General features: G+C 46.4%; 1 protein-coding gene across 2 annotated transcripts in view; it reads right to left on the bottom strand.

Annotated features, from left to right (window-relative positions):
• The window catches only part of PIEZO2 (piezo type mechanosensitive ion channel component 2), a 332,921-nt gene that overhangs the window by 266,296 nt on the left and 41,319 nt on the right, over positions 1–25,306 (bottom strand). For both annotated transcript variants that reach the window (XM_073790517.1, XM_073790518.1), the window contains exon 2: positions 3,523–3,618. In XM_073790517.1, the coding sequence (XP_073646618.1) occupies positions 3,523–3,618 (96 nt within the window). The remainder of the gene's footprint in view (positions 1–3,522; positions 3,619–25,306) is intronic.

The following is a 25,306-nucleotide window of genomic DNA, read 5'->3' as shown; positions in this document are numbered from 1 at the left end:
TCACTGTAGGAATTAAATTAATTGATGCCTGTAAATAATAATACGTACTTAGTAGGCAGTGCCACTGGCTCTCTAGTAATTGGTTACTTAATAGAAATATTATTTAACAAGAAAGGCTGGAAATCACACAATTCTTAGCTGATATCTAAAGAGCACAAGGAAAAATCTTGAGGTTAGGACTAGCCATGAGATCAAGATTTCTAAATCTCTGACGTTCAAAGTAATAATGTTGTACCTCAAAATAACAGTCGTACTGTCATGAGCCAGTATGTAATGAGTATATACAGTATATGGACTTCTTCCACATCTCGTACGATTTACCACTTACATTCCATCCAAAGAAAATACCAACCCTCCCACCATACTGGCCGATGGGGGTACTCATTACACATAAGGTATAGGAAACCTAACATGCGTCTGGATAAAGAATTTAATATCTCATCAACCTGGAATATTTGGACCACCTGAAGTTAATTATATATTAGTTCCTATTTAATGGAGTGAAGTCTCAATTTAAATGCAAAGCACACGGCTAACTGAACAGCAAGCAAAGATTTACTGCCCTTCCTACAGTATCACAGGCTTAAACAAAATGCCTAACGTTGTACGGAAAAGCATAGAACATTTTGATTTCTTCAGTTACTTCATATCCCCTGATCCCCAATAAATCTAAAATAGCAAACTCCCATAGCCTATCACCCTGCCCCGAGCTTCTGTCCCCAGAGGACAGACGGGTGGAGGTGATGAACTGTTCTGTGACGTTTGCTCTCGTGGAGGTTGAGGGACGCAGAGGCCTAGGGCTGCATTCCTAAATGCTCCTAGAGCTCTAGACTCTAGAAATGAATGCGTTCATTCATTCATTCCATAAATATTTACTGACTGCCTGCTACACACCAGATGCTGTCTCGTAGCCTGGAAATGCAGCAGTTAACAAAACAGCAAAATCCTAGCCATCTTCAAGGGGGTGCGTTAGAAGCGACTCAGTGAATAAATGTATCAAAGTGGGGCCTCGGCTCAGCCTCGGGTGAGACCCTGGAAGGCCGAGGGGCCAAGGAGAGCATCCCAGGAGCCGAGAGAGCTGCCTGGGTGGAGAGACTCCCAGCCCAGGGACAGGGGCTTCGCTGAGACCCCCTGGGCACTGTGGGATGCACTACACCAACATCTGACTCTTGCTGAGAAATCCAAGGAGAAAGAAGAGAGGGAAGAATTGCACACTGACTGATGGCAGATTCAAGGTGCGTCTCCTCCGGGCCCCAAGTGTGCATGCCTGTGACTCTGTGTGTGTGTGTGTGTGTGTGTGTGTGTGTGCGCACAAGTGTGTATGTGTGTGTGCGTGTGTGGCAGAGGACCTACACCGCCAGGCAGAGCGGATGCCGTTGGGTTCTCCCAGGTGACACTGGACTTTCCTGTTTGTGAGAAATGAGTATCAACAGGAACTTGAAAGGCCGAGTGTGTGTGACCCCCCAAGGCCCCCTGCAAAGCCACACAGCCATCACCCTTCCAGGCCCATCACCGTCTGCATGGACACCACACAGGCATCATCCTGGACCACATGGCCCAAGCCCTGGACCCCACCAGAAACGCCCGGCCTGGGTGCCTCGAATCACAGATGTGGAAACGCCGGATGGGGAGTCCTACATGTTCACAAAAGTCGTATGGGGGCCTCCCTCCCTCGAGTCCCTGTGCGTTTTCAGACACAGCGAATAAATGAGGTTATGAGGTCTCAGCCACACCCCTCAGGAAGGACGGAAGGACAGGACACACAATCCCAGCCCTGCCCCCAGGTACCAACTGGAAAGATGCCTGCGGGCTCCCTTTGAGCTGTTCGTCTCTCAGCGCCTGGGAGGGAGACATGGCAGACACCTGTGCACGGTGATGCTGTCTGTGCTCTGACCTTGTGACACTTTGGTGATTCAGGATATTTCTCCCCACACACAGGAGCTGCTCTTTGCCTCTGATTTCACGTTTCACCTATGAGTTTCCTGACCGTGTGACTCCCTGTGCTCCAGGCACAGACAATGGGCCACTGACACACACGAGGACTAAGCCGCACATCCCAGGTCACCATCACCCCTACAGAGACCACTGGGCAGAGCAGGGCTGGGTAGTTTGGGAAGAAGGCAAAGCCAGGCATCATCACATTAAGTATGAAGGGGAATCCCACTGACCTGGTTCCCAGGTAAAACAAGGGGACACCCTGATAGAAAAGCAATAGATCATTTAATGGAGTACAAACAGGTACTCATTTTTAAAGCACTTAATGCTAAATATGTACGAAACCTTCTTTCTTTAAAACATGAGCTCCCAGCCATGAAATAGGAGTCACCTGTATGTTATCAACCTGGTTCTGAGGCCAGAAGCTACTCTGTTAAACATCTTTGCTTACGTCGGACTCTAGGAATCAGGCTGGGGTGGGTGGGGTCCCATGAACAGCGTATTTTTGGTTTGATGAGGATTTGTATAGACTCACATTTCTCTAGTCCTTCTTAATTTTGTGTATTAAGGATTTAAGTGACTTAGAAGAGCTATTATTTAGATTCTTCTTAAGGCAGGAAAATCAACATAGCATCTGCAGTCCTAACCATTAGGATGAATGATCAAAAGACCCACAATCAATGTAATAATAGTCAGGGGGAGAATGGGAGAGATAAAGTCATGATTTTATGCTCTGTTTATACCAAGTCTCTACCGCTTTTCCTGAAGAGTCAGCACCGTGAGCTGGCAACCCGGAGCCATGGCCATCCCCAGGTCAAACCCAACTTTCCATCCCTTCCTGTAAACATACGGCCATCACACTCACTAAGGCACTGGGCACAGTCCTTATTTCTTGTAATGGCATTGTTTTGAAAAACAATTAAGTTAACTCAGTGCGGTTTAACTTCTATCGTTGTGGAAGAACTTCAAATGTGTAAATGTACCTACCAGACCAGGCTTCCTCATCAGAGCCTCAGGAAACAGAGGCACTATTTCCTTCTATGCCTTCAGGTGCTTGGAGAGCAACGGGGGAGGGATCTAAAGGTCTGCAGGAACACGCTTGAGAAACGAGAACTCGAATCTCTCCCTTTCTGTACTTGATGGAGGTACACGTGACAGCGCTCAGCTGACACGTGAAGGAGCCACGACCGCACCCGGCTTCTTCTCCAGGTCTCCTGCTCTGGGGCTCAGAGACCCCTTCTCCGCCTGCCACCTCCTTCTCCCCGGCAGACAGAATACACAAATCGGTGCCACCGTTATCACCCCGTCTGCCTCATTTTAATGACAGCACACTGAGTTGCTCTTAATCAGCCAAACCCTTCCAGACTGTCTGCAAACCTACAAATACAGGCCTGCCAGGGAACCTGTACGGGGAAGACAGCTGTGTGAGTGACAAAAACACGTCACCACCAAGTGCCACACAGCTCTACTGCTGAGACGTGTGACCCTGCTCCCCACTGGACCGGCATCTCTCCCATCAGATAACGACAGCCCCGGGGAACCCCCAGACACACTCAGCTGTGGTACAGAGTAGCAAAGGTCTCTTACCTTGCATGGTGGCTTTGGTTGGTTCTGAGAACAGGGGGATGAGCAGAAGGTAGATGAGGTAGACGAAGGAGAGCCCATTGTACCGGAACGCACAGGCTGCGGGGGGAGAAGAGGTGAGAGGCGTTAGTGACGGACAGCCTTAGGCATCGCGGCATCAGGCGGCATCTCTGGAGCAGACCTTCAAGTAGGGAGGAAGAACGGAGCATCCGTTCTGTGCCCATCATTACTTGGAGCGCGATGAGAAACGGGAATTAAAACGCACGGTCCCTGCTCTTAGAACCCAACCAAGAGAGCAGCATCGGCGTACCTGATGGAAGGCAGGCCCGAAACACGTCACAAAGTAAGCTGGGCAAACTAAAATTGCTACGGAAACATAGGCAACGGGGCTGTGAGGGTTTGAGGCGTTCGCCTAAGGCTGTGGATGGAAGAAGAGGTGAGACTGAAGGGGAAGAAAAGAAAAGAAAATACTTGCCAAATGCTCTGTGGCCAGGCCTGTCCCCAGTTATCTGATTAGTCCCCTTCTGATAAGGAAGGCTCCCAGGCCCAGAGACTCACCCACTCCCTGGGTGCTCCCAGCGAGGAGGTGACGGAGACAAAACTAAACGCAGGCCCCAAGTCTACGCTTCTTGCTCTGCGTATCTCGTCTTAAAGGGAGCACGGCAGGTCGGAGATGTGCTCCTTCCCTCCCCAAGCTCCCCTTCCTCATCTATGAAATGGGTCTAATAACCATCTCTGACTCAGAGGCTTACGACGAGGAGTGAAGGTTTAAACACTTGGCCAGAGTCTTGGACCCGGAAAGCCCTCAAAAACACGAGCAACTGTGGTGAGGATCCTCGTTACCAGACAGGGAGAGGGTGGTGTGCGGCATCCATGTGGAAAGAAAATGAGCGCCTTATAGCAATTAAAAATAAACTTATTGGATGAATAAAGAAAGGCTGAGGGAGGGAGAAGGAGTAAGTATGCATGTGTGGATGAGATCAGTTTTACGGATTCACAGGATGGAGAAGTGTTGGAACAAAAGTTAGTCGGAGGGGCTTCCCTGGTGGCGCAGTGGTTGAGAGTCCACCTGCTGATGCAGGGGACACGGGTTCGTGCCCCGGTCCGGGAAGATCCCACATGCCGCGGAGTGGCTGGGCCCGTGAGCCATGGCTGCTGAGCCTGCGCGTCCGGAGCCTGTGCTCCGCAACGGGAGAGGCCACAGCAGTGAGAGGCCCGTGTACCGCAAGAAAAAAAAAAAAAAAAAAGTTAGTCGGAGAGAAAGTGGAGAGAACGTGGAGCTGAAAGAACTAGTCCCTGACCATCTGGATCCGGAGAAAACATTTCAGAAAGAGTAATCTAAGACTGCACGTGGGCTGGACTGGTGGGCCGGGAAACTTCAGTGTTGCAGCAACAAGGTGTAAATGGTGCAGAAACAACAGAACTTAAGAAGCAGTACATGAAATAAAAAGGCATTTGGTACAATAAATATGGAGAGATGTGAAGAGAAATTACAAAAAAGTGACTCCAAGGATCGCAACCGCGGTGATAAGGATTCCTGCCGTGGAGGAAAATAAGACATTTAAGGAGAAGGTGGTAAGTTTACCTTTAGACACATGCACGGAATCCAACCGTGGGACTCAGCCCTGATGGAAACAGTCAAGGGACAGTGTGGGCAGGATCGCTGCTCAGTGACCCCAGAGGGAAGTGGAGATGGGCCCTGAGCAGAGGGGTGAGCGGGTAGGACAAGAGGGGATGGACTCTCTGAAGGCCACAGCAACAAGGGGAGGCAGCTGCCTACATGGGGGGCCAGGGGGGTGAGATGGGGAAGGGAAAATGGGCAGGTACGGAAGAAAAAGTCAGCAGAAAATTGAGGACAGATAGGAGAAAAACCGGGGAAGTCCATTTTCACAAGAAAAGTTTTCATGGAAGAAGTTTACTACAACAGAGAGAGGGGCTGGTCATTTGATCATCTGTGGGGGTGTCCAGGACAGCCGCCAGAAAGGGATGCAGACCCAGCAGGGGGATGGGAGTTGAGAGATGGAAGCACAAGGGGAACACCACCAGGAGCAGGAAACAAGAAGGCTGTGCAGGGGCTCACAAGGCCAGAGAGGGCTGAGCTGGGGAGACACAGCACGGGCAAGGGCTGGGTGCTCCTGCCTGCAGAGTCAGAGCGCCTGGGACCTGGGGACAGACCAGAGTGGGATGCACATGGCATTAGGAGATGGGGTCCCAGCTGCTGGTGGCTTCCTTTGGACAATGACAGGCAAGCAGGGTACAGTGAGGGATGCTGTGGGGGGAGGAAGGCATCAACAGAAGTGCTTTTTCATCCCACGGGGGCCGTGCACATGACGGTAGCTTTGTTTACCACCATGGCCACTCCCAACCTCCTTTATGAAAGACCCAAAGCAGGAAGAAACTTCCACACTATCACTGGACAGGAAAATGTATAAATGAAGCAAAATAAAAGAGCAAGAATCCATGCTTGGATTGTCTTTCTAGCTATTTTTTTCTGTCTCTTCTCATCCAGAGTTGATGTTCCTTAACAACCCAAAAGACATTTGGTTAGTCATCCAGTCACTAAGTATTTTTTGAGCACATACTATGTCCTTGGGACTGACCAGCATCCCTTCACTTTCAGGAGGGGAGATGTATGGTGAACAATAAGCACAATAGAAGATTGCAAGCCATGCTGGAAGATGAGCACCCTGTAAACAAGAACTCGGGGGTGGGCAGTGGCAAGGGGGACAGGGCCGTGGGGTGGAGGAGGCAGCCGCTGCATCCCCTAGGAGCACCGCAGGAGGTGAGATCCAAGCCCTGAGGTGAGGCGGTGAGGGGGCGACCAGCCACCCCATGAGCAGCAGGCCACGGGGCAGCAAAGCCCCCAGCCTGTCTGACTACCCCTGGCCCGCGGTGGCCCAGGCAGTCCTGGATGGGGCCGGGTCACATGGGCCTTAGGAGGGATCAGAGGACTCAGTGTCCCCTCTGCGACATCGACTAAGTGATGGATCTCACCCTCCATCAAGGTTGCAGCCTGGCTCCTGCCTGGGCCTGCGGCTCCCTGTCCCACCGACACACATCCTGCCCTTCCAAGCGGCTGCCCGGCTGAACAGCCCTGCACTGTGCTGCTTCTGGCCTCAAGGCCTCGAAGGCAATGGACCACCTTCCTGCATCCAGCCTGTTCCTGCTCTGCTCCAGTGTTTCCTCCCCCAAAGCAGGTGCCTTCCTTCTGCTGGGGGCACCTCTCCCAGAGCTCTTCTCATCCAGGGTCACGGGCATTTGTCCATGTGTCTGTGACCATCTCTGTTACCTCCAGGGCCCAGGGGACAGGAGGTTCTCAGGCTCACAAAAGGAATAGACAGGAATAAGTGAGTGAAATGGAATGAAAGCCACGAGGGTGCCTGAAAAGGAAACCAGGCTACAGCCTTCCCAATAGCATCAAAACACCACCACTGGCTCTGCCCCAAATAAACATTTAATCAAGTGGAGTGTCGCTTTGATTTTAGTCTTGGGCTTTTTAATGTTAATGCACATCGTGCAGCAAAATTACCTAATTCTGTGTATTTCTGGGTAAAGAGAAAACTAGAGCTTACTTGTATGATGGTATCACTTTAAAGAGTGTGCCCAGGGCGTGTGTCCGCTGTGAGTTCATGTCGGTATCAGCTCACAGGAACACCGCCCCGGGTCAAGCCCTAACTGTGCATTAACTCGCTCTCTCACCACCCTCCTTTCACAGACCCTGTTTTTACTCTCTCTCTCTACACATGACAAAGCAGCAGGGGTAGGAAGCACAGCAAGTGGCCAGGCTGAGATTGGAGCCTGGGAGCTCGTCCTGAGCCTGCGCCTCTGTCCGGAAGCCTGGCGGCCTCACCTGCCTGACCCGTCCCCGGGTAACTGTCAGGGGCTCAGGGGGCCCGAACCTTCTCTCCACAGGATGCCTGTCGCTGTTTCAGTTTTATAACTTCGTTCTGTAAGGTTTCATATAATGCACACTGGAAATGTGTAAACTTAGGAAATTCCCAATGATTAACTTTGCAGGGGGTAGAAGGGAGACCACTCTTGGGTTCTCAGGACAGAACCTTTAGTTACCATTATTTATAACAAAGTCCCAAATGCTTAAAGAGAAGCAAGGACGACCCAGGGTGGTAGGGAGCCTCTAAATGGTCCCCGTGTGTGATCCCCTGCTCCTGAGTGTGGGCTGGACCCAGGGGCTCCCTGCCAGTGACCAGAGTCAGTGAAAGTAGCAGGATAGCTCTTGGTGGCTTCTACCGTGGGTGCCCCTTGGTCCCTGAGTGGAGCCAGCCGCCAGGCTACAAGTTGTCCCGAGGAGAGGCCCGGAGGGAAGGAGCCGCAGTCTCCAGCCAGCAGCCAGCCCGCACCAGCCAACAGCCACACAAGTGAGCCTGCAAGCCAGTCCCCCAGAGACGGCAGCCTGAGCGGCCTTAACTGCAGCCCATGAGAGCCTGAGCCGGAGGCACGGGCTGAACCTCCCCGGATTCCCGACTCCCAGAAACTCCGCAGCAGGGTTTGTTGCTTTAAGCTGCTTAATGTTTGGGTAATTTGTATGCAGCAACGGATGACTAATACCTAAACTTTCACACACACACACAAAAATCAAGCCACTTCTAAAAATCCACCTTCGTTTATTTTTGTCTAAAATTATCCAGTTTGATTGATGACAGTGGCCTAACTGCTGAATTTTCTGCTTTGTTTTATGTGTGAAGTTGCTACCCAGGAGCCACCCGAGCTTACGGGGACTCTGAATGCCATATCTAAGTGTATTACCCACCTAGAGCAAAATATGCCTTTGAACTTGTCAATAAGCCACATTCGAGCTAGAAAAGCCTCAGGAGGCAAAGAGCAATGCTCCTTTATCCAGGGTAATGTTGTCTTGGTCTAGGACCTGGAGTCCCAGAGCACAGCCCTGCTCCTATAAAAAGCTATCAGATGCTGGTACCCATGCCTCTCGTGGGCCGTCCAGGCTCCTGGACCTCTGTCCCCTGCCTCAAGGATTTTATTGTCAACAGTACAATTTTTTTACAGTGCAGATCAAGGTGTTCTAAGGAAAAAGGTTCTTCACTTTAGCCAAGAATGCACTATCTTTTCCACTATTTCTACCTGGTTTTAACCATCCAAAATTATATGGAAATTTCCCTCAAAGGATGACAACAGGAATTTCCCCAAAAGACCTTGCCAGGACTAGAGAGCTCACAATTAGAAACTGCAAGATAAGTCATCAAGTGAAGAGCATTATAAACATACGTGCTGCCACGTGAACTGTAAACAACTGGACTGATCTCATTAACACATTTCATTTTCTAGAGGTGAAAACTGATGGGCAGTTTAGGAAAAACTCTGCAAGTTGGAGAAACGATTGATGTGACTTTGACAGCTTAGAGTTTAATCAATATAGAAAGGGGAAAATCTCTTGCAAATAGGAAATTTTTAAGATGGCCGCATAACATTTATAAAAATACTTGTGTTGCAGTACACGTGTACTAGTTTCCCATGTATTACACGATGACGAAGAGGTTTATGCACACTTTAACTTCCATAATAGTTGAAGGTAATAATCTTAATTATGTTATTAAAGGTAAATGCCCTCAGAGCTGAATATTTTAGCAAAAACGTGTCCTCACTTCCTCCACACCGTTCGGCAAAGCCAAAGAGCCCCTCACCATGAATGGCCTGCGAAAAAACAAAGCTTAAATGTTTAGAACCTCCATTTCAACTAAGTACATTCTAAACACTCTTTATGACCTCAGAATGCTTTATTTATTTTAACAGTTGCCAGAACAGTAGATACACATTATTCAGAATAAGCAACTTCAGTACCAAGAGACAAGATAGTCAGTTCAGTGATTTTAGAATTATTTTGTGTTTACACTTTCCTTCTGTGCTCTGAAGCAATCAATGGCTTTTAAAAGGATGGTGATTTTTATAAAAATAGTAATAACAAGAGAAGCAGCTGCAAAATACTTACAATGCAGCAGAAAAAAAACAAAACAAAAAAAACCCCCAACAATTGCAGATTTTTCCTAAGGAAGCAAAACCAACAAAGAAATGAGAGACAGGAAAGGCTGCTAAGTCACCTCACTCATTGTCTGTGTAAATTATTTCCCCCAGGACACACTCCTGTGTTTTACATCCGGTGAAACTTATATATGTTTCACGTGGTGATGCTTTAGGCAGCCGACAGGCAAGACAAGATTACTCCCTTCTTTCTTCCTGTATCTCTGACCTCCACATCCAGCGGAGGTCCTATGCCAAGTGCTCCCTTCAGAAAGTTGCAAAAATTAGTTCTTCAGGAAAGAGGACACCAGATGGTCCCTCCCACTACAGTTCAGAAAGGCAGACATCTGCCCACACACTCTTACCATGAAGCGCCTGCCCTATGCTCCCCACGCCAACATGAGTGTGTTCACACATGTGGGACACAGAGGAGAACAGAAATATTCATCAAATAAGAAACACACATATAGAAACGGTCCCTATATCTTAACACTACTTTTTTATCCAGAGATGTATGAAAGCTGACTTTGTTCCAGGGAGTCTGTCAGTCAACACTGAATCCATCAGTCACGTGTTTCTCACACTTCAAAAAACAGAAATCTCTCATCACATAAAAGAAACGGTAATTATGTGGTGAAGGTGTTAGCTAAGCTGCAGAGGTAATCATTTTGCAATATACAGATGTGTCAAATCAATACATAAACTTACACAATGTTACATGTCAACTGTATCTCAATGAAGCTGGGAAAAATATATATTGGGTGTTAATTTCATTAGAGAAGTTAGTTAAAAGAATATAATTTTAGAGTAAAGCCTCCAGGAAAACAGGACTTTTACAGGGAATAGAACTTAGAATCAAACTGTTTTAGCAGAAAATCATAACCATGACTCAGTTTACTAAACATTTTAAGGAATTAAGGAAAAATCAGGTGAAAGCATCTTATTTGTAGAGGATAAAAGCCTTTGGTCTGAGTTTTCTACTTTTTTTCCAAACAACCTGGGGTACGATCTGTAAAATATGGGTTGAACCAGATGGTCACTAAAACCTTAGTGTGATTTTTTTTTTTTTTTTTTTTTTTTTTTTTTTTTTTTGCGGTATGTGGGCCTTTCACTGTTGTGGCCTCTCCCGTAGTGGAGCACAGGCTCTGGACGCGCAGGCTCAATGGCCATGGCTCACGGGCCCAGCCGCTCCGTGGCATGTGGGATCCTCCCGGACCGGGGCACGAACTCGTGTCCCCTGCATCGGCAGGCAGACTCTCAACCACTGTGCCACCAGAGAAGCCCTAGTGTGATTTTTTTTAGCCACGTGAGTTTAAAACTTTGTTGCCTTTTTAATTATTTTAAAAGGGTAGGATTCTCTTTTCTATTTTAATTAATTTAATATATACCTGATCGAATATTATTAACAGTATTAAAAGTTTGAGTTTTGTAAACTCATCCTGATTGATTGTACACTTGGCAGAAAATAAATTTTAAAGAAAGAATACAGTGCTCTTTCCTCCTTTAAAAATATCTTTTAATACGTCATTCACAGTTTTACAAAGTATTCATAGAAAGTGGTCATATTTAAAATGCAAATCCCATGCTCAAGCTTGACCTGGCGACCTGATCCAGAGAGTAATAGCACAGACTGTCTCTCGTGATTGCAATGAGGAAATAAAGCTTTTGTGCTAATACATCATTCCTTAAGCTTTCTGAACACTTATATTAGAAATCAGATCTATTTCACCCTGAGTATGAAGAGCCCTGCATTTAAATCCACAGCTCCTACGCTTCCTCAAAATAAAACTTGCTCTCTTACCGTGATGAATAAGAAATTAGGCTGGGCAAGTGAACGCAGAGAATGGTCAAGCATTAAAACTGTTCCTTCACCTACCCATCATAGTAGCTCTTTTTTAATCTCTTGAAGAGGAGAGTTAGTGTTTGTGGACAGGGACACCGAGAGTCACTTAGGTCTGTGTCTCTGTATTTATTGATTTCTGCAGATATCACTCATCATGCTTTATATATACATTTATTCTCATGTGAGAAAGGTACCTTTTAACTTAGTAGTCTCAACTCACTTTTATGTAATTCAACAATTTATAACTGGACCACTATACCTCTCTACTATTCTATTACTAGCAGAATGTAGGTTCACCTTTTAATTTTTTAATTATTAATTGCAATTAAGATTTAATCTATCAAGATTATATCTATTTAGTCTATAAACATTAAATTATTAATCTTTAAGAATTTAAAACTTATTCTCCTCAGTAAAATTTTTAAAGAGAGCTGATGATCCCTCATGTTTAATTTTATACTAACTTCACTTTATTCATTCTATCTCATTTTTAATTAACACTACTTTTCTGTAATTTTCCCAAAAGTTAACTTATCTTCCTAACATATACAAATTCTATTGGACTACCAATTCACTATAGTTGGATTTTTACATGATTGGTCCTCTGAAAAACCGAAGAGAAGTGCTTAGAACCCTAATAAGACAGCAAAGCTCCTTACTGGATTTCTGGTTACTTAGATTTTTCATGCCAAGTCCGATTCACAAGTTTACCATCTACAAGATGCAGCAAGATTTCAAATTTGGAAAGTTACTCCTCCATTTACGTTACTCTCAGTATGTCTAAACTATTCGGATGAACCATTGAATTTGATGGCTTCATAGAAGAAAAAGAGTCAAATACTAGGGAGTTCATACCATTCAATCTGAAATAAATTGGGACTGGCTTACTGGACTGCATTACGAGTAGAGACTAAATGTCGTTTTCGTTTCAGAAATAAGAGAAATCTGCTGCAATGCCATTCTATCCCCTGATGCTCAAGGGCCTCCCACATGCTGGTCCCTGAGCAATCTGAGACAGCTGTAGAAAAGGAGACACCAGGGCTGGAGAATATATGTGTATGTACATGTGTACGTAGGCTCATGTAGGCGGCATGGCTTTTAATAACAGGATTAATTTACTGGCTGCCACAGCTTCCTTCTTTCAAGTACTCAGTAAAATGAGATTTTTTTTGCAGCCTTTCACTGTAGGCTTCAGAATATTCTATATTATTCTTGGCAGCATCCTCCCTGCACTGGTGTGTGCATTAGCGTGAAAAGAAGTCGGTTTAGCTGCCGACCATGAAGTCCTATTTCTTCCATCCTTAGCACACAATGCGGCCTCACACAGTATCTCGTTGAACAACTAATATGGCTGAAAACTGATTAAAAAGGACTGTTTTTAGGTTGATAAATTTATTTTGACATCCAGCCTGCTTCTTCCTAGGAACACCCTCTTCCCTGACATATATGGAGCCAGCGCTATTGCCTTCAAATATTTCTGGTGCCAGAGAAATAGACACACCTCTTATGGCATGAATTCAGCCCTCAGCTCTGTCTGGGGTTTATGCTTCTGATAGCATAGTGATGAAGAGCAGCCTCTGACCACAGTGTGAAATCCTCACTCCCAGAACAATGTCCAAAATAGCGAGGAATTGGACTCACACCTCAAAATCAGCTTCTCCACCAGATCTGCTTGGGCTATAACTCAGACTCACAGCCTTTGACTTTGCATTCAGTCCTTTCCTCATCATTCTGAATACTAATCCCACTCAAAGTACGTGTAGCTGAGGATGGAGTGGGGCACCACACACTCCTGGCGGTGGACAAACCACAGGGACATTCAGGGCATCCCACCCAGCTTCATCCCATCCCCAGCTGCCTCTGCCTTCTGATCTCTCTCACTGCCCTTCTTTTCAATACACACTACATCCTCCCGCCTCATAAAATTAAGGTAATTTAAGACCACCGGTGGGATGCTCTATTTGGAGAATTAATTATTCCAAGAATATGTTTAAGCTTACGATACGTGCTTTCATCAGCTCATGGCCTTGACCCATGAGAGAGCGTTTGATTTTTGGTCAATAAATGAAGAAGTTTTGGATCTCCTAAATTTCCAAGCATAGATGACCTTTCCTGACCTATGCCCTGGATTTACTAGATGACCCATAATGTGTCAGAACTTTCCCCAAAGTCCTCAAAGTGAGACTGTTTTGCTATCCTAGTCTATCTCCAAAAAGTAGGCATGACTCATGAGCCCTTTTGAGGCTAAGCTGGATGGTTCCTATCAAAACTCTGTCGAGGCTGGGTTACCTCCACAAATGTCATCGCTAGGTCACTCGGTCAGTTTTCACGGGGACAAGGAGGTTGCAGAACCCTTCCACTCTTGGCCTGTGCCCAGGAACAGCTCAGACAACAATGCATGTCCTTAGACACACACCCGCTTTTACCCAAACCCACCACTAGCCATTCCCCAAGTGCATGTTCAGCCACGTCGGAACACAGACTCCCTCCTGTTCATTCCTCTATTTCCAGTTTCTATGCCCATTTCTAATCATAGTAAGCAGTCAATAAATACTCACTGAAAGAGTAACTAAATCCCTGTCTCTTTCTTTGCCAACCCGTAATGTCCTCTGCCCAACCATGCCTCCCAAATCCTGAAGCATCCTTCAAACTCACTCAAACGTCTGTCTCCTCCCACAGAATGCCCTCATCACCCAATAAAATGTAATCTTCTCTGAATAAAAAAGCACACTTGTCTAGCAATAAGGGAAAAATTCAGAAGACTGCCACACCAGGAACTCTGTGCCACATTCACAAAAAATGGCCGCTGCTCATGTGCACGGACATTGAAAGATGTTCACCAAACAATCCGTCAAAACCTAGGTTACAGAACTGTACACAACACGACAGGTCTACGAGCTTGATATTTACAATATTCAATCAGTATTCCCATTTTCAGGAAACTAAGGCTCACAAAGGATATATAATTTGTCCAAAGTCAAGGCGAAACTGGCATTTAACCCCTCCACTCTGCCAGCCCTCTCTGCACACAGAAAACATCTGGAAGAATATATCAGACCATTAACCGCTGGGAAGAGGAACTGAAGGAGGGAAAACAGTGGCTTTTTATCTAATAATGTTAAATTTTCTTATGAAAGGTATGTGTACATTTTGTATTTTAAAATAAAATCAAATTTAAGGCATAGCAATCTCTTCCATTTCTGCACACCCATCACATTTTGGCTCCATCACTCTTACGACTTGGCTCCACGTGGCCTTGTAGTACTTCACCCTGTGAACATGTCACCTTCTTGGCTGGACTGTAAGCCCCCTAAGAGCAGGGCTGTGCCTTCGCTGTGCCTTTGGGTGCCTAGTAGAGTATCTCTCACATTACAATCACATGACAATGGTGCAGAATGAAGAAAGGAATGAAAGGCGGGACTTCCGTTGCCCTTAGAGATGGAGGGATCTGAGAAAAGCTGTCATATCTGACTAGTGGTGTAAATATTCAATGGTTTTCACCAAACAGATGACTCTGCAATGTTCAATCTGGCTCACATAATGACATGGCGACAACAACAATATTCAAAAGGGATGAAACAAAAGTATCTGTTGGAAAAATAATATTTGGGTAATAACTTCCACTTAGGCGTCCAGGAAGAGGCAAGAAACAAGAGAGCTTCCTGAATCATGAACCTTTTCTGTCACAATGAAGTCACACTTCAGGGAGCTTCTCTTGGAAGAAAAAGGTATATGAAGTTAAACTCCAAGTCTTAACCACTTTTTCCCTACAAGTGGATTCAATGCAAATTCTACGTCCCCACAAGAAGCTCTATGAGGCTTTGGGCAGCTTTGGGGAGTGAAAAGACATTTATTAACCTTATATACCGCACAAAGAAAATGAGCAAATACACTTTCAGTGTCCAGCTTTAGCAAAAACTGAACCTCATAGCCTGACTCCTTCTTGGTGGCAACTAAGAGGAAATCAAAATGTGAATCTCAATAGAGCTGCATTGGACAAATCCAGTAATACAACAAGCTTCAACTTCCCGTCACAGAAAAGGAATTATGCCAGGTGTAATTTGTTAATGTTATTAGAGGCTGGTTGAATCAGCAGTGCTTAAATAACAGGTGGGATGAGCTGAAAGGATTTTGCAGACGTCCTAAGCCATCCTGGGGCCACTTCTCCGCTGGCGGGGCACAGCTCCCAGCTGGGACAGCACTAACCAGGCGTGATCTAGGGGTGAGGCTAGATGCCCCCTTGGGTCTGGAGATAAAGGGCTGGGAGCAAAAGGTTTCCAGTTGACCCCTTTAAATCCAACATGCCCTCAGGACCTCCAGTGTTTTCTTCCGTTTCTCCTTTAGTTAAAAATGGGGAGGAACCTCTCAAAACCAAATTCAACGATCTGGCGTAAATCACAACATCATGGCCAACAACCAAGTAACATCCACCCATCTCATCAGTAAGAACTAAAACGTCACATGAACAGGTAGCCAGCAGCCAAAGGAAGGGGAATCGAGATCACAAGTGCTGATAATATTCTTTGGGAAAGGACACCATTCTGAGGTGATTCTGCATTTCTAAGTTGACTGGCCCTTCCTTGGCACAAATGAATCCTAAAGAGCAGATAACTCTCATTTTTTTCCTCAGAAAAAGCACTAAAGTTGGCTGTTGTTGTATTTTCTCAGCTCTCATCTGGAACATGTTAATTTTCGAAGCAGACTGCCCAGAAATACAACCTGGAAAGGAAAGGACAGCAAACTCCAGCCTTCTTCTTCTTACTCATTTTCTTTAGAAATACACCCCTGGGGCCCCCAAAACTCCTCTCCCGGAGGCCTCTTCCAGACTGCAATAATCGGGCCATTTCAAAGGAAAAAGAGCACAATTCGGTCCTAGCAAATTATATCAAACACATAAGTCAGGATGTAGGAATGTCAAAACACACTGAATTGAACCAATCCGTAGCTTTTTGGGAATCAGAGGTGTCAGCGTCTGTCACAGAAGCCACCTCTGTGGCCATCTCCTCCTCTGTTCTGTAGTCCTACTCAGGGTGGGCCCAGGACCCACTCCAGCTGGCGGCCCACACGATTCACAGCCCGGGGGTGCAGCCCACAGTGTATAAAAAAACCATTTTTTTAAAGCAGACTTGAATTGGAATGCTTACTGGCACACAAAAATCCTGCTTTGGGAAGGAAGGAAGGAGGGACGGAAGGAAGGAAGGGAGGGAGGGAGGGAGAGAGAGAGGAGGGAAGGAAGGAAAGAAGGAGGGAGGGAGGGAAGGGGAGGAGGAGGGGAGGCATACCTCCCACAGTGAAAACCCTAATGGTGAGTGTGGTGACCTGAAGCCTCTGAACCACCCAGGACAGAGACTATAAATCAGCCCCTGCACCCCCAGCATTTAGTACGATGTCCCAACACAGAGTGAGAGATGGTTAAATACTTGTTGCACTGAACTGGATTGACGTGACATACTAGAAAATAATATTTATGATGATATACACCAGTTTCTGAAAATTGATAATATGTCAAAAGTGGGAAATATTAAAATTATTAGTTGCCATAAAAATTGATGTGAAGCTAACTTTTAAAAACATCATCTTGCTTATTCTAGTGATAAAATTCAACACGGAAGTCTTAATAACAGGTTAGTGAGACCAATAAGTAAGTGGAAAAAATAAACAGGAGGACAAGGAAGTTATTATAAATACCGGAACAATAAGAACCAATTTGCAAATTTGCCGGTAAGTATCCTGAAGGAAGTGACAGACGTGAAAACACTATTATGTGGTGAGAATGGAGGCCTGTTCATCCAACCAAAATATCTTGCAATTTAAAAAATGAAGCAAATAAATAATCCAAGGGTTTTTTTTTTTAATGGAAAGAGGTAAAGGAGCTGAAAATGTCATATTTAAGAGAAAACAGAATTTTTAATTCAAAACTGCACCTCCATCCCCAAGGTTTTTTTCCTGGAATAACGTGTCTTGTATGTTTTGGATAAAAATGAGTGGCAAGTCCTGCCTGTGGCTTGTCAGGAAATCGGCCACATCCTCTTCAGTGTCACCTCCAGCCCTGAGCACCGGCAGAGCCTGGGTGACAATAGCTCGGGGCCAGTCTGCCTTCTCTGCAGGCGGAACTCTGGGCTCACAGCATCTCTCTCCCAAGCCATACCCTTGGTCTTTCTTCGTTAGAATCTAAATATATTTTTCTGACTCTAGACAATGAGAGTGTTTTTCCTCTGCAAAGAAATAAGAACACGGGGCTGGTGCTCGAGGAGTCTGTAAGCTCAATGGACAGGGAGAAGAAGCCAAGTGGACGCCCTGGTGCTTCCTGTGATCGGTGAGAAGAATGCTGGTCTCCGATCCAGGCCTCCCCGCTTCCTCCCTCGTCCCCAAACTCTTCAGCAAGAGCACTTGACCTCCCACAGCAGGAATTCAGCTGTGCTCCTGTCTGTCTCCATCAGGTATTCATCCTCCTCCCCGGCTCCTCCGTGCCGGACACAGGTGTGGCAATAAGAGGGCTCCGCATGCCATCCGGGACCACGTGCCCGGCAGCTCCTGCCCCTCTACCTGCCGCCTTCTGTGCCTGCTCAGGATCCCAGGTGCAACCGCCTGCCGGCAGCCCCCCCCCCCCCCCCCCCGCTTCTTCCTTCCTGGTGTCTCTTCGCCTTTGTACTAAAACCCACCGCTTCCTGTGTTTCCTTCTTGCTAGGCTTGAGTATCATCTTCAGGAAGCCGTCTCTTGAGCGATGGATGCTGAGGAAGGGGCCTCCTTGGCTGTGCTCCCACAGGGCCTATGCAGATCTCTGGGTGTACCCACAATCCTGGACTATTCGGTCACAAGTCACTTCCCCCCACAAAATTTTAAGTGCCTGGAGGCATCGGCTACATCCTATGCATTCCTGTATCTCCAAGGGCCCAACAGAGATGGTCCCGAAATGAACGCAGGGGAGCAGAATTCCAAGTCAATCAGGATGAGGCCGAAATCCCGTTCTGATGCTTCTCTAACAGCTGCCTGATTGAGAAAACCTCGACGGAATGAAGTGCATTGATATGTCCTTAAATGAGAAGTCCAGAGAACTCTCTGTGGCTTTCTAGCCTAACCAGCATGTCTACAGGGCAGAAACAAGGAACGTCCATAAGAGAGCACATAGCCGTCTGATTTCCTTAGTTCCTTGAGCCCACGCGTAATCAATGTAGCAATTGTTTTCCTCATCATAGGTGCCATTTCTTAGCTACAAATAAAGAAGACCTTGTCAACCAAGGTCCCAGAGAACACAGGGGGCACAGTCAAATAGGGTGATGAAGGACTACATCCAGGTGTACAGTCTGGGTTCAAAAAGGTTCAAAGGACAGCAGAGAAGCAGAGGGCCACCAACAGAGGGGAGAACCTTGCACCCGACCCCTCTCCCGCCCTCCCATCTCTTGCCAACGCCTCTCCTTGGCCAAACCCACCCAGAAGCGCAAGGGCAGAAAAGCATCGTAATGCAATCCGTGCACCCGTCTCAGTGCACACAAGGGTGGCTGGTGGTCTGGAGGAGCAAAAGCCGAAAATATCCAACAGTGACTGGTGCTCCCAAGACCAACAAGTGCAGAGAAAAGGACTGCCTACGGGAACTAGCCAGGTAACTGTACAAAGAGCGCTGAGTTTTATTTAGTTATCACAGAAACTGCTCCCCTGCTGTACTGTTTAATCAGTTCTAGCAATTGCAGTCTGCCTGTGCTCATGACATGCACACCGTGTGTACCCCTGGTCAGAATCCTTACAATAGGCCACATGTCACAACCTTCTGGATAGTCCCATCCACACCCAATGAGTCCAAATCCCAGCGCCTCAACAATTATATTTTTCCAAAGCATTCCAGGCAACTTAGATGCGCAAAATGGCTGGTAACCACCCCTATAAGCTCTCAGAGCTTAAATCATCTGAACTCATCTTTGTTTTTTTTTTTGCGGTACGCGGGCCTCTCACTGTTGTGGCCTCTCCCGTTGTGGAGCACAGGCTCCGGACGCGCAGGCTCAGCGGCCATGGCTCACGGGCCCAGCCGCTCCGCGGCATGTGGGATCTTCCCGGACCGGAGCACGAACCCATGTCCCCTGCATCAGCAGGCGGGCTCTCAACCACTGTGCCACCAGCGAAGCCCTGAACTCATCTTGACAATAGAATTCTTGACAGGGTACACTGAGGACCTGCCTTGTAAGACTTAAAACCCGTCCTTGGATTGAACTAACCCAGGAGAACACAAAGTGTGATGGAGCATCTCCAACAGAAGAGACATAACTGAGTTTGAGAAATTATTCCCTCAACAAGAGATAAGACTATGGAGGCTGGTGAGTCTGCAAAGAATTACCGACGGCCTCCATAACCTCCCCAAACACCTTCCCATCCCAGGACTTGGAAAATAACGAGGAAAGGATGTACAATAATTTGATGGCCCAAACTGCTAAAATTTGTTTTAAGAGACAAGGATTTCAGGTTAAATGATGGGCGTGGGTGAGGGAATCCTTCCTCATCCAAGGAATAATAACCACCGTCCAGCATTTCAGAACAGCAGCTGTGTGCTGGGTGCTGGCCAATCTCTGTTAACTCCATCACACAGCTTTCGAACCGGCACATGGTTCGTTGAGCTGATGGCAAAGCGTGTGGACAGGTGGAGGGTCCATCTACCTCTTCAAATAGTCCATCCAATCAAGAAGTCTTCACAGAGGGCCTCGACAAGAGGAGACCCTCCTTTCTGTCCACAGGGCCTGAGGAGGTGAGTAGTGTTTCAAACGCAAACCTCTCTGAGTTCTGCTTCCTGTGCCTGACCTTCACGGCCACCACTACTCAGGCTCTGATAAAAGCCCAGACCATCGCAGGTCCTACGAAGAAAGCCTACCGAGCTCATGAGATTTGGTCTCGGAGGGATCGTACGATTGTGACAGAAGACGTCAAACATTTTCCCATCCCTCTTCTCATCCCAGGGAAGAGGCGAGCACACAAGGGCTTAACTGGAAATTCGGAAACGGGCCTCGAGGTAGCGACCAGCCAGGCAGAACCCTTCCGAGAGGAAAAGGCACAGCAGGAAAGCAACGGCCCCAGTGCCCTGATTCTGCCGGTCTGTGCCTCACGTTCAGCCCAACTGGCCAAGGTTTCTCTTTCCTATTGATTCTCCATTTCGGAGCGTCTGTCACAGGGCCCTTTTCCTGGAACAGACTACAGAAGTCCCCTCTGACCTCTGATAAGCTGACTGCCAAGTTGGGTCTACCGATTGAATGGCCAGGAGACAAAGGAGAGAGAGGGAAGGAGGAGGGAGGGAGAAACACAAACTGTCCCTTAAAATCAAAATGAAACGTAAGTATTTATATTTGGCTTTAAGCTTGCAAATGGAAGTGAATGTGAGACCCCTCCAAGGACGCACCAATTCCACACGGTCGAAGGGCTTCACGGTGTCCACTGACTGCACTGACCAAACACTCTGGACCTAAAAGGCTGGGTGGGGGGAGAGGGCAAGGGAAGTCAATTACTTCCAGGCAAACTGCCCAATAAGCTTAAAGTATAAATACAAGGCAAAAATAGATGCACAAGCATTTTATCTTTCCAATCAGAGTTTCCCAGCCACACATCCTGCTTCCTCTGAGGGGCTGCACAAGTCACAGTCGTCTTTCAAACAGCCTCACACGTTCGTACGGGGAAGGTCCATTCGTTAAGAAATCCACGAGCATACAGCTTCAGGGATCCCTGTGTTAGTACATGTGAAATGTTGCCTCTCTGGTCTCTGTTTAAAAGTAAACAAGAAATATCCCCTAATAAACATATAAGTGTAGTGGAGAAAAATTACTAGATTGGCAGGCTTTAAGCCCTGGCATTAAAGAGGGATGTTTATATTGAAAACGTATTCCAAGGCAAAAATGATCTAACAACTCATCTGGTGAGAACCTTCTGGCTCCACTATCCCATCTACAGCATAGAGATAAGAAGGGTACTTATTTCAGGGGTGACAGGGGAGGTGAACTAGGACAGGAGCACGCCCAGAAGGGGCCGGTCTTGTTCACAATGTTCTTGTTGTTGGAAATCTCCCCTGGCACTTGTGATCTGTCATTGCCAATCCTCGATTCAGCTCTCGGGATCGGGGATTAGTAACTGGACACTTGTCCCCAGTGGCGGCCCCAACTCAGGAGCACAAAGCAGGTCTCCCTGGTTAGAGTCCCTCCTCAGACTCAACACAGACGCTCTTTTTCTACTTCAACAAGCCCCTAAAGCCGACCTGTCCCGCCACCAGTTCAAGGGAGGAGAGACCAGTGGGTTTCCATGTTTTGTTAGTGAAACACAGCCAGGGTTCCAATAAAAGACTCTTTGGAGAGGGGGGCAGATGTGGTCTTTGATACAGGGTCAATTTCACTCACACATGTGGCTGAAAAGTCAGCTTTCAAAAGGTTGTCTGGTAACTTGACTGTAGAAAGAGATCTGAGCATAGAGATTCATGGAGGATATTCTGGTCCAAGATCAAAAACACATTATCTCGTGACAGAGGCAAAGAATTGGGAATAACAAAAAGAAACAGTTTAAAATATTTTTAAAAGTCCATATTATGGAATACTGTTCATCCACCTGAAATCATGCTGATGATGAATTTTTACCAAGAGATTGCTAATTACAGCAAATTAGAAAACACGTATAGCATAGGATTTAATTAAGATAACATATGAAGTGATATCTAAATATTCATTTGATAAAAGCTAAGGTAAGGAAACATAAAAGACAGTAGGAGTAGTCATCGCTCAGTAATGCAATTACAATTGATTCGTATTCTGTATCTACAGATTTCAGTCTGTTTTTACATTTTCTAGAATGGACACAGATTATTTTTGTAACACGGAAAAGAAGTTATTAAAGTTGTTTTTAATTCTCATGAAAAAACTAAGACACATTTTTTCACAACCAAGAATAAACTTAACTGGGCAGGGCAATCTGGATGCAACTTGGAATCTTGAAGAAATTTGAACAAAAAGGGTTTTGTGAAACCAGGAAAGAGAGTCACAGATGAGTTCAGCCTGGACCCATCAGCAACGGAGCCTATGTCATTAGCGTCAGAACTAAGAAAATTACGATGCGTGGGGCTCCCTGCCTGCCGTTTCCAACCTTGTACCCACACACCCATCCTCTGAGCGAGAAGGAGATCTCACATTTTTCTCTTGCCCTTTCCCTATCAAAACCTGTTCTCAGAAAAATTGGTTTCATAGGTGTCCACAGTGTTTAAAATCCCACCATCCTTATTTTCCCTAAGGCCTGACAAGCCCAAGAGCTTTCAATACTGAATGTGTCCAAGGTCAGGGCCATGTGGTGTCCAGAATATTTTCAAATCAGAGAGGATTTCCGGAAACATTCTAACTTCAGTAGCTTTGCTTACCAGTGATACATTGAAAAAATAATAATCTGGAATAGATTGTTGGGCAGCCTGGCGGAAACTGTATCTTTTCTCCTGGTCTAGAAGGTGACTTGCCATCTCCAGAAACCCTGGGTAACCTGCACAGAGCAGGGTGGCCGTTTGGAGCAATGGCCCAACCCTACCACTCAGGCTGGTTCCCAGCCAACACCCTTCGTGATGAACAGTTGATACAATAGGAAGATCCTGAAAGAGTTCTAAAATCACTTCACCTTCATGTACACAATTTAACGAACAAACAATAACTGATTACAGTTTAATCTTTTTTGTTCGTCTCTTTAAGACTTCATATAAGCTCACCAAGAAGAAAACAAGCTTGTTGTTTTGATGTAACCAGATGACAGTCAGGTTTAGGGCACCAGATATTCTTGTACAAAATTCTCCCTTTACAGATTCTGGGCTGATGCCTCCAAATGGCTTTCTCTTTGGTATCAAATCTATTCCCTCCACATCTTAAACTACCTTAAAAGAAACGTTTAAAGTTTTACATCTTTAGCACTATGGTGGGCTAAATAAAAGGCTTCTCTGACTGTAAGTACCATGAAGGTAAATAATGTATCTTTTTTGTTCAAACCCGTACACTTAGCCCCTGGCACAGAGCTTAGTGCACCATAAACACTCAGTAAATGGGTATCAAGTGACAGAATGTTACGTGTACAGCAGTACAAGACTAGTGAATTGAGTGACTCCAAATTGGTGATTTTCCACTATTTTCCAGCTGCCTCAGTGGGTAAAGCAATTTCATTCTCTTAAAGACCTAGTGGCAAAATGCAAGAGTCTCAGACAGTTGCAGGAGCCGGGAGGTGACAACACCATCCCAGCAACTCTGCAACAGCGAGTCACTTCCGCAGGTGCCCAGAAGCCCTGCCCATCACTGTCTGAAAACAGACACCACCACCCACGGCCCACGGGCACCCCAATCTTTCCTACCCAACTCTGGCTGGATTTTTGCTTCTCTTAATAAAGTGAAGACATTCCTTCTCAATTTTTCGGTACAAATTCTGAACAGGAAAGAAAAATAGGGGTTGGATGAAGAGGCGATCACTCTATATAAATTATAGAATATCTTCAAAGATTACCTGGGATCACTGTCCGGTTCTCATAGATGTGTCTCTCCTTTATAAACATTAGTCTGCAAATTTAGACCCACTTAAAATGTCACGTGAAGCACCACAGGGATGGCTTGACTGGAAGCTGTCTCGGGAGCCCTGTCAGCTCTTCCCCACCGGACGGGGGTCTGAGGCCATCAGTGTGTGGCCTCACATTCAGGGGTGGAAACAGATGCTCTGGTCCCTGCCCACTGCCCTTGCTCAGCCCTCTATGGAGAAGACTTCTGGTTCATGCCAAGGGGATGCTTGTCCCCCTCTGATGGGAGAGATTCCAGCAACTCTCTGTGGTCATGCTGAAACGGCTGCACAGCGGAGACTCGCAGAAGAGCCACAGTCCACTTCCAGGTGTGGATCACAAATTAATGGATGAACCTAACCAGCCCCAAAGGTCTAGACACCGGCCCCCTTCCCGTTTTCTCCTGGGGCCTAATGAGAAAAAAATATTAATAATAGTCCCCTTCCTTGCCAGACAGGAGGTACAAGCTACTTACAAAGAAATGCCCTGGCTCTGTGCTTTGGAATCACTGGTGTTTGAACTACGTGGTTTTCACTTTAAAAGTGAGGAACTTGACACCCAGGGAGGCTAAGTCACCTGCCCCAGGTCATAGCTAAATTAGAAAAAAAAACCCAGGGGTCAGATCAGCTCAGCCCCTACTCACTCCATCCCACACCTTTGCTCCCCCTTCCGCTTTTAAAATTAACTCAGTATGTGGTCAAAGATATTTCTGAACAATATGGAAAACATAACAAACTCATATAACACTAGTGAAAATTATTTTATTCATACCAGGAGAGAATCAAATGTCAGTGGGAAAGAAATAGGCATATCCTGTTGTGTGGTTAATAAAAGCTAATAACCTCGACATGAACCCCCTTTCATAGGACTTCTGGATCCCGAGTCAGGACGTCAACCAGTTTGGAAGACTTGGTCTAAACAGCCCTGAAATCCCCTGCAGCAGATTCGGAGCGAGATAGGATGAATTGGCCTCCTTTTCCGTTCACTGGTCCCCACCACTTCCAAAAATAATACTCTGGCCCAGCTGCTCAGTAGGCCTTCAGTTTATTTGTAGTTAGCTGGAATAGGAGACCATAAATTAAACTCAGATGCTGTGAGGGAGAAATGTCAGTCCTTCCAAATCCAACACTGAAAAGCCTTTCTTGTTTTCGAGCTGAATGAAAGAACGCTGGGCCATGGAGCTCTGACACAACACGCCACCAAAACCCAAAGATGAAGGGCCAGAAAAAGTGGACTTGTCCTGAGATGGTTTGCACCCTCTAAGCCAGCGAGCCTACTCGGTCCTTGTTTTAACCCCCAAGTTACCTGGGTAGCAGCAGGTCTTCTAAGAAGTGCTGGGCAGCTGAGGGCCTTCCTGGGCACACACGGCATAAGGGATGCTGCCACAGAGAGGGGCTACGGCACCCTATGTCCACCAGAGCCTGTG

Source organism: Tursiops truncatus, chromosome 13 (genome assembly GCF_011762595.2).
Source record: "Tursiops truncatus isolate mTurTru1 chromosome 13, mTurTru1.mat.Y, whole genome shotgun sequence".
NCBI lineage: Eukaryota > Metazoa > Chordata > Mammalia > Artiodactyla > Delphinidae > Tursiops > Tursiops truncatus.
The sequence above is the reverse complement of the archived record's forward strand: the minus strand, read 5'-3'. Positions and strand labels throughout refer to the sequence as shown.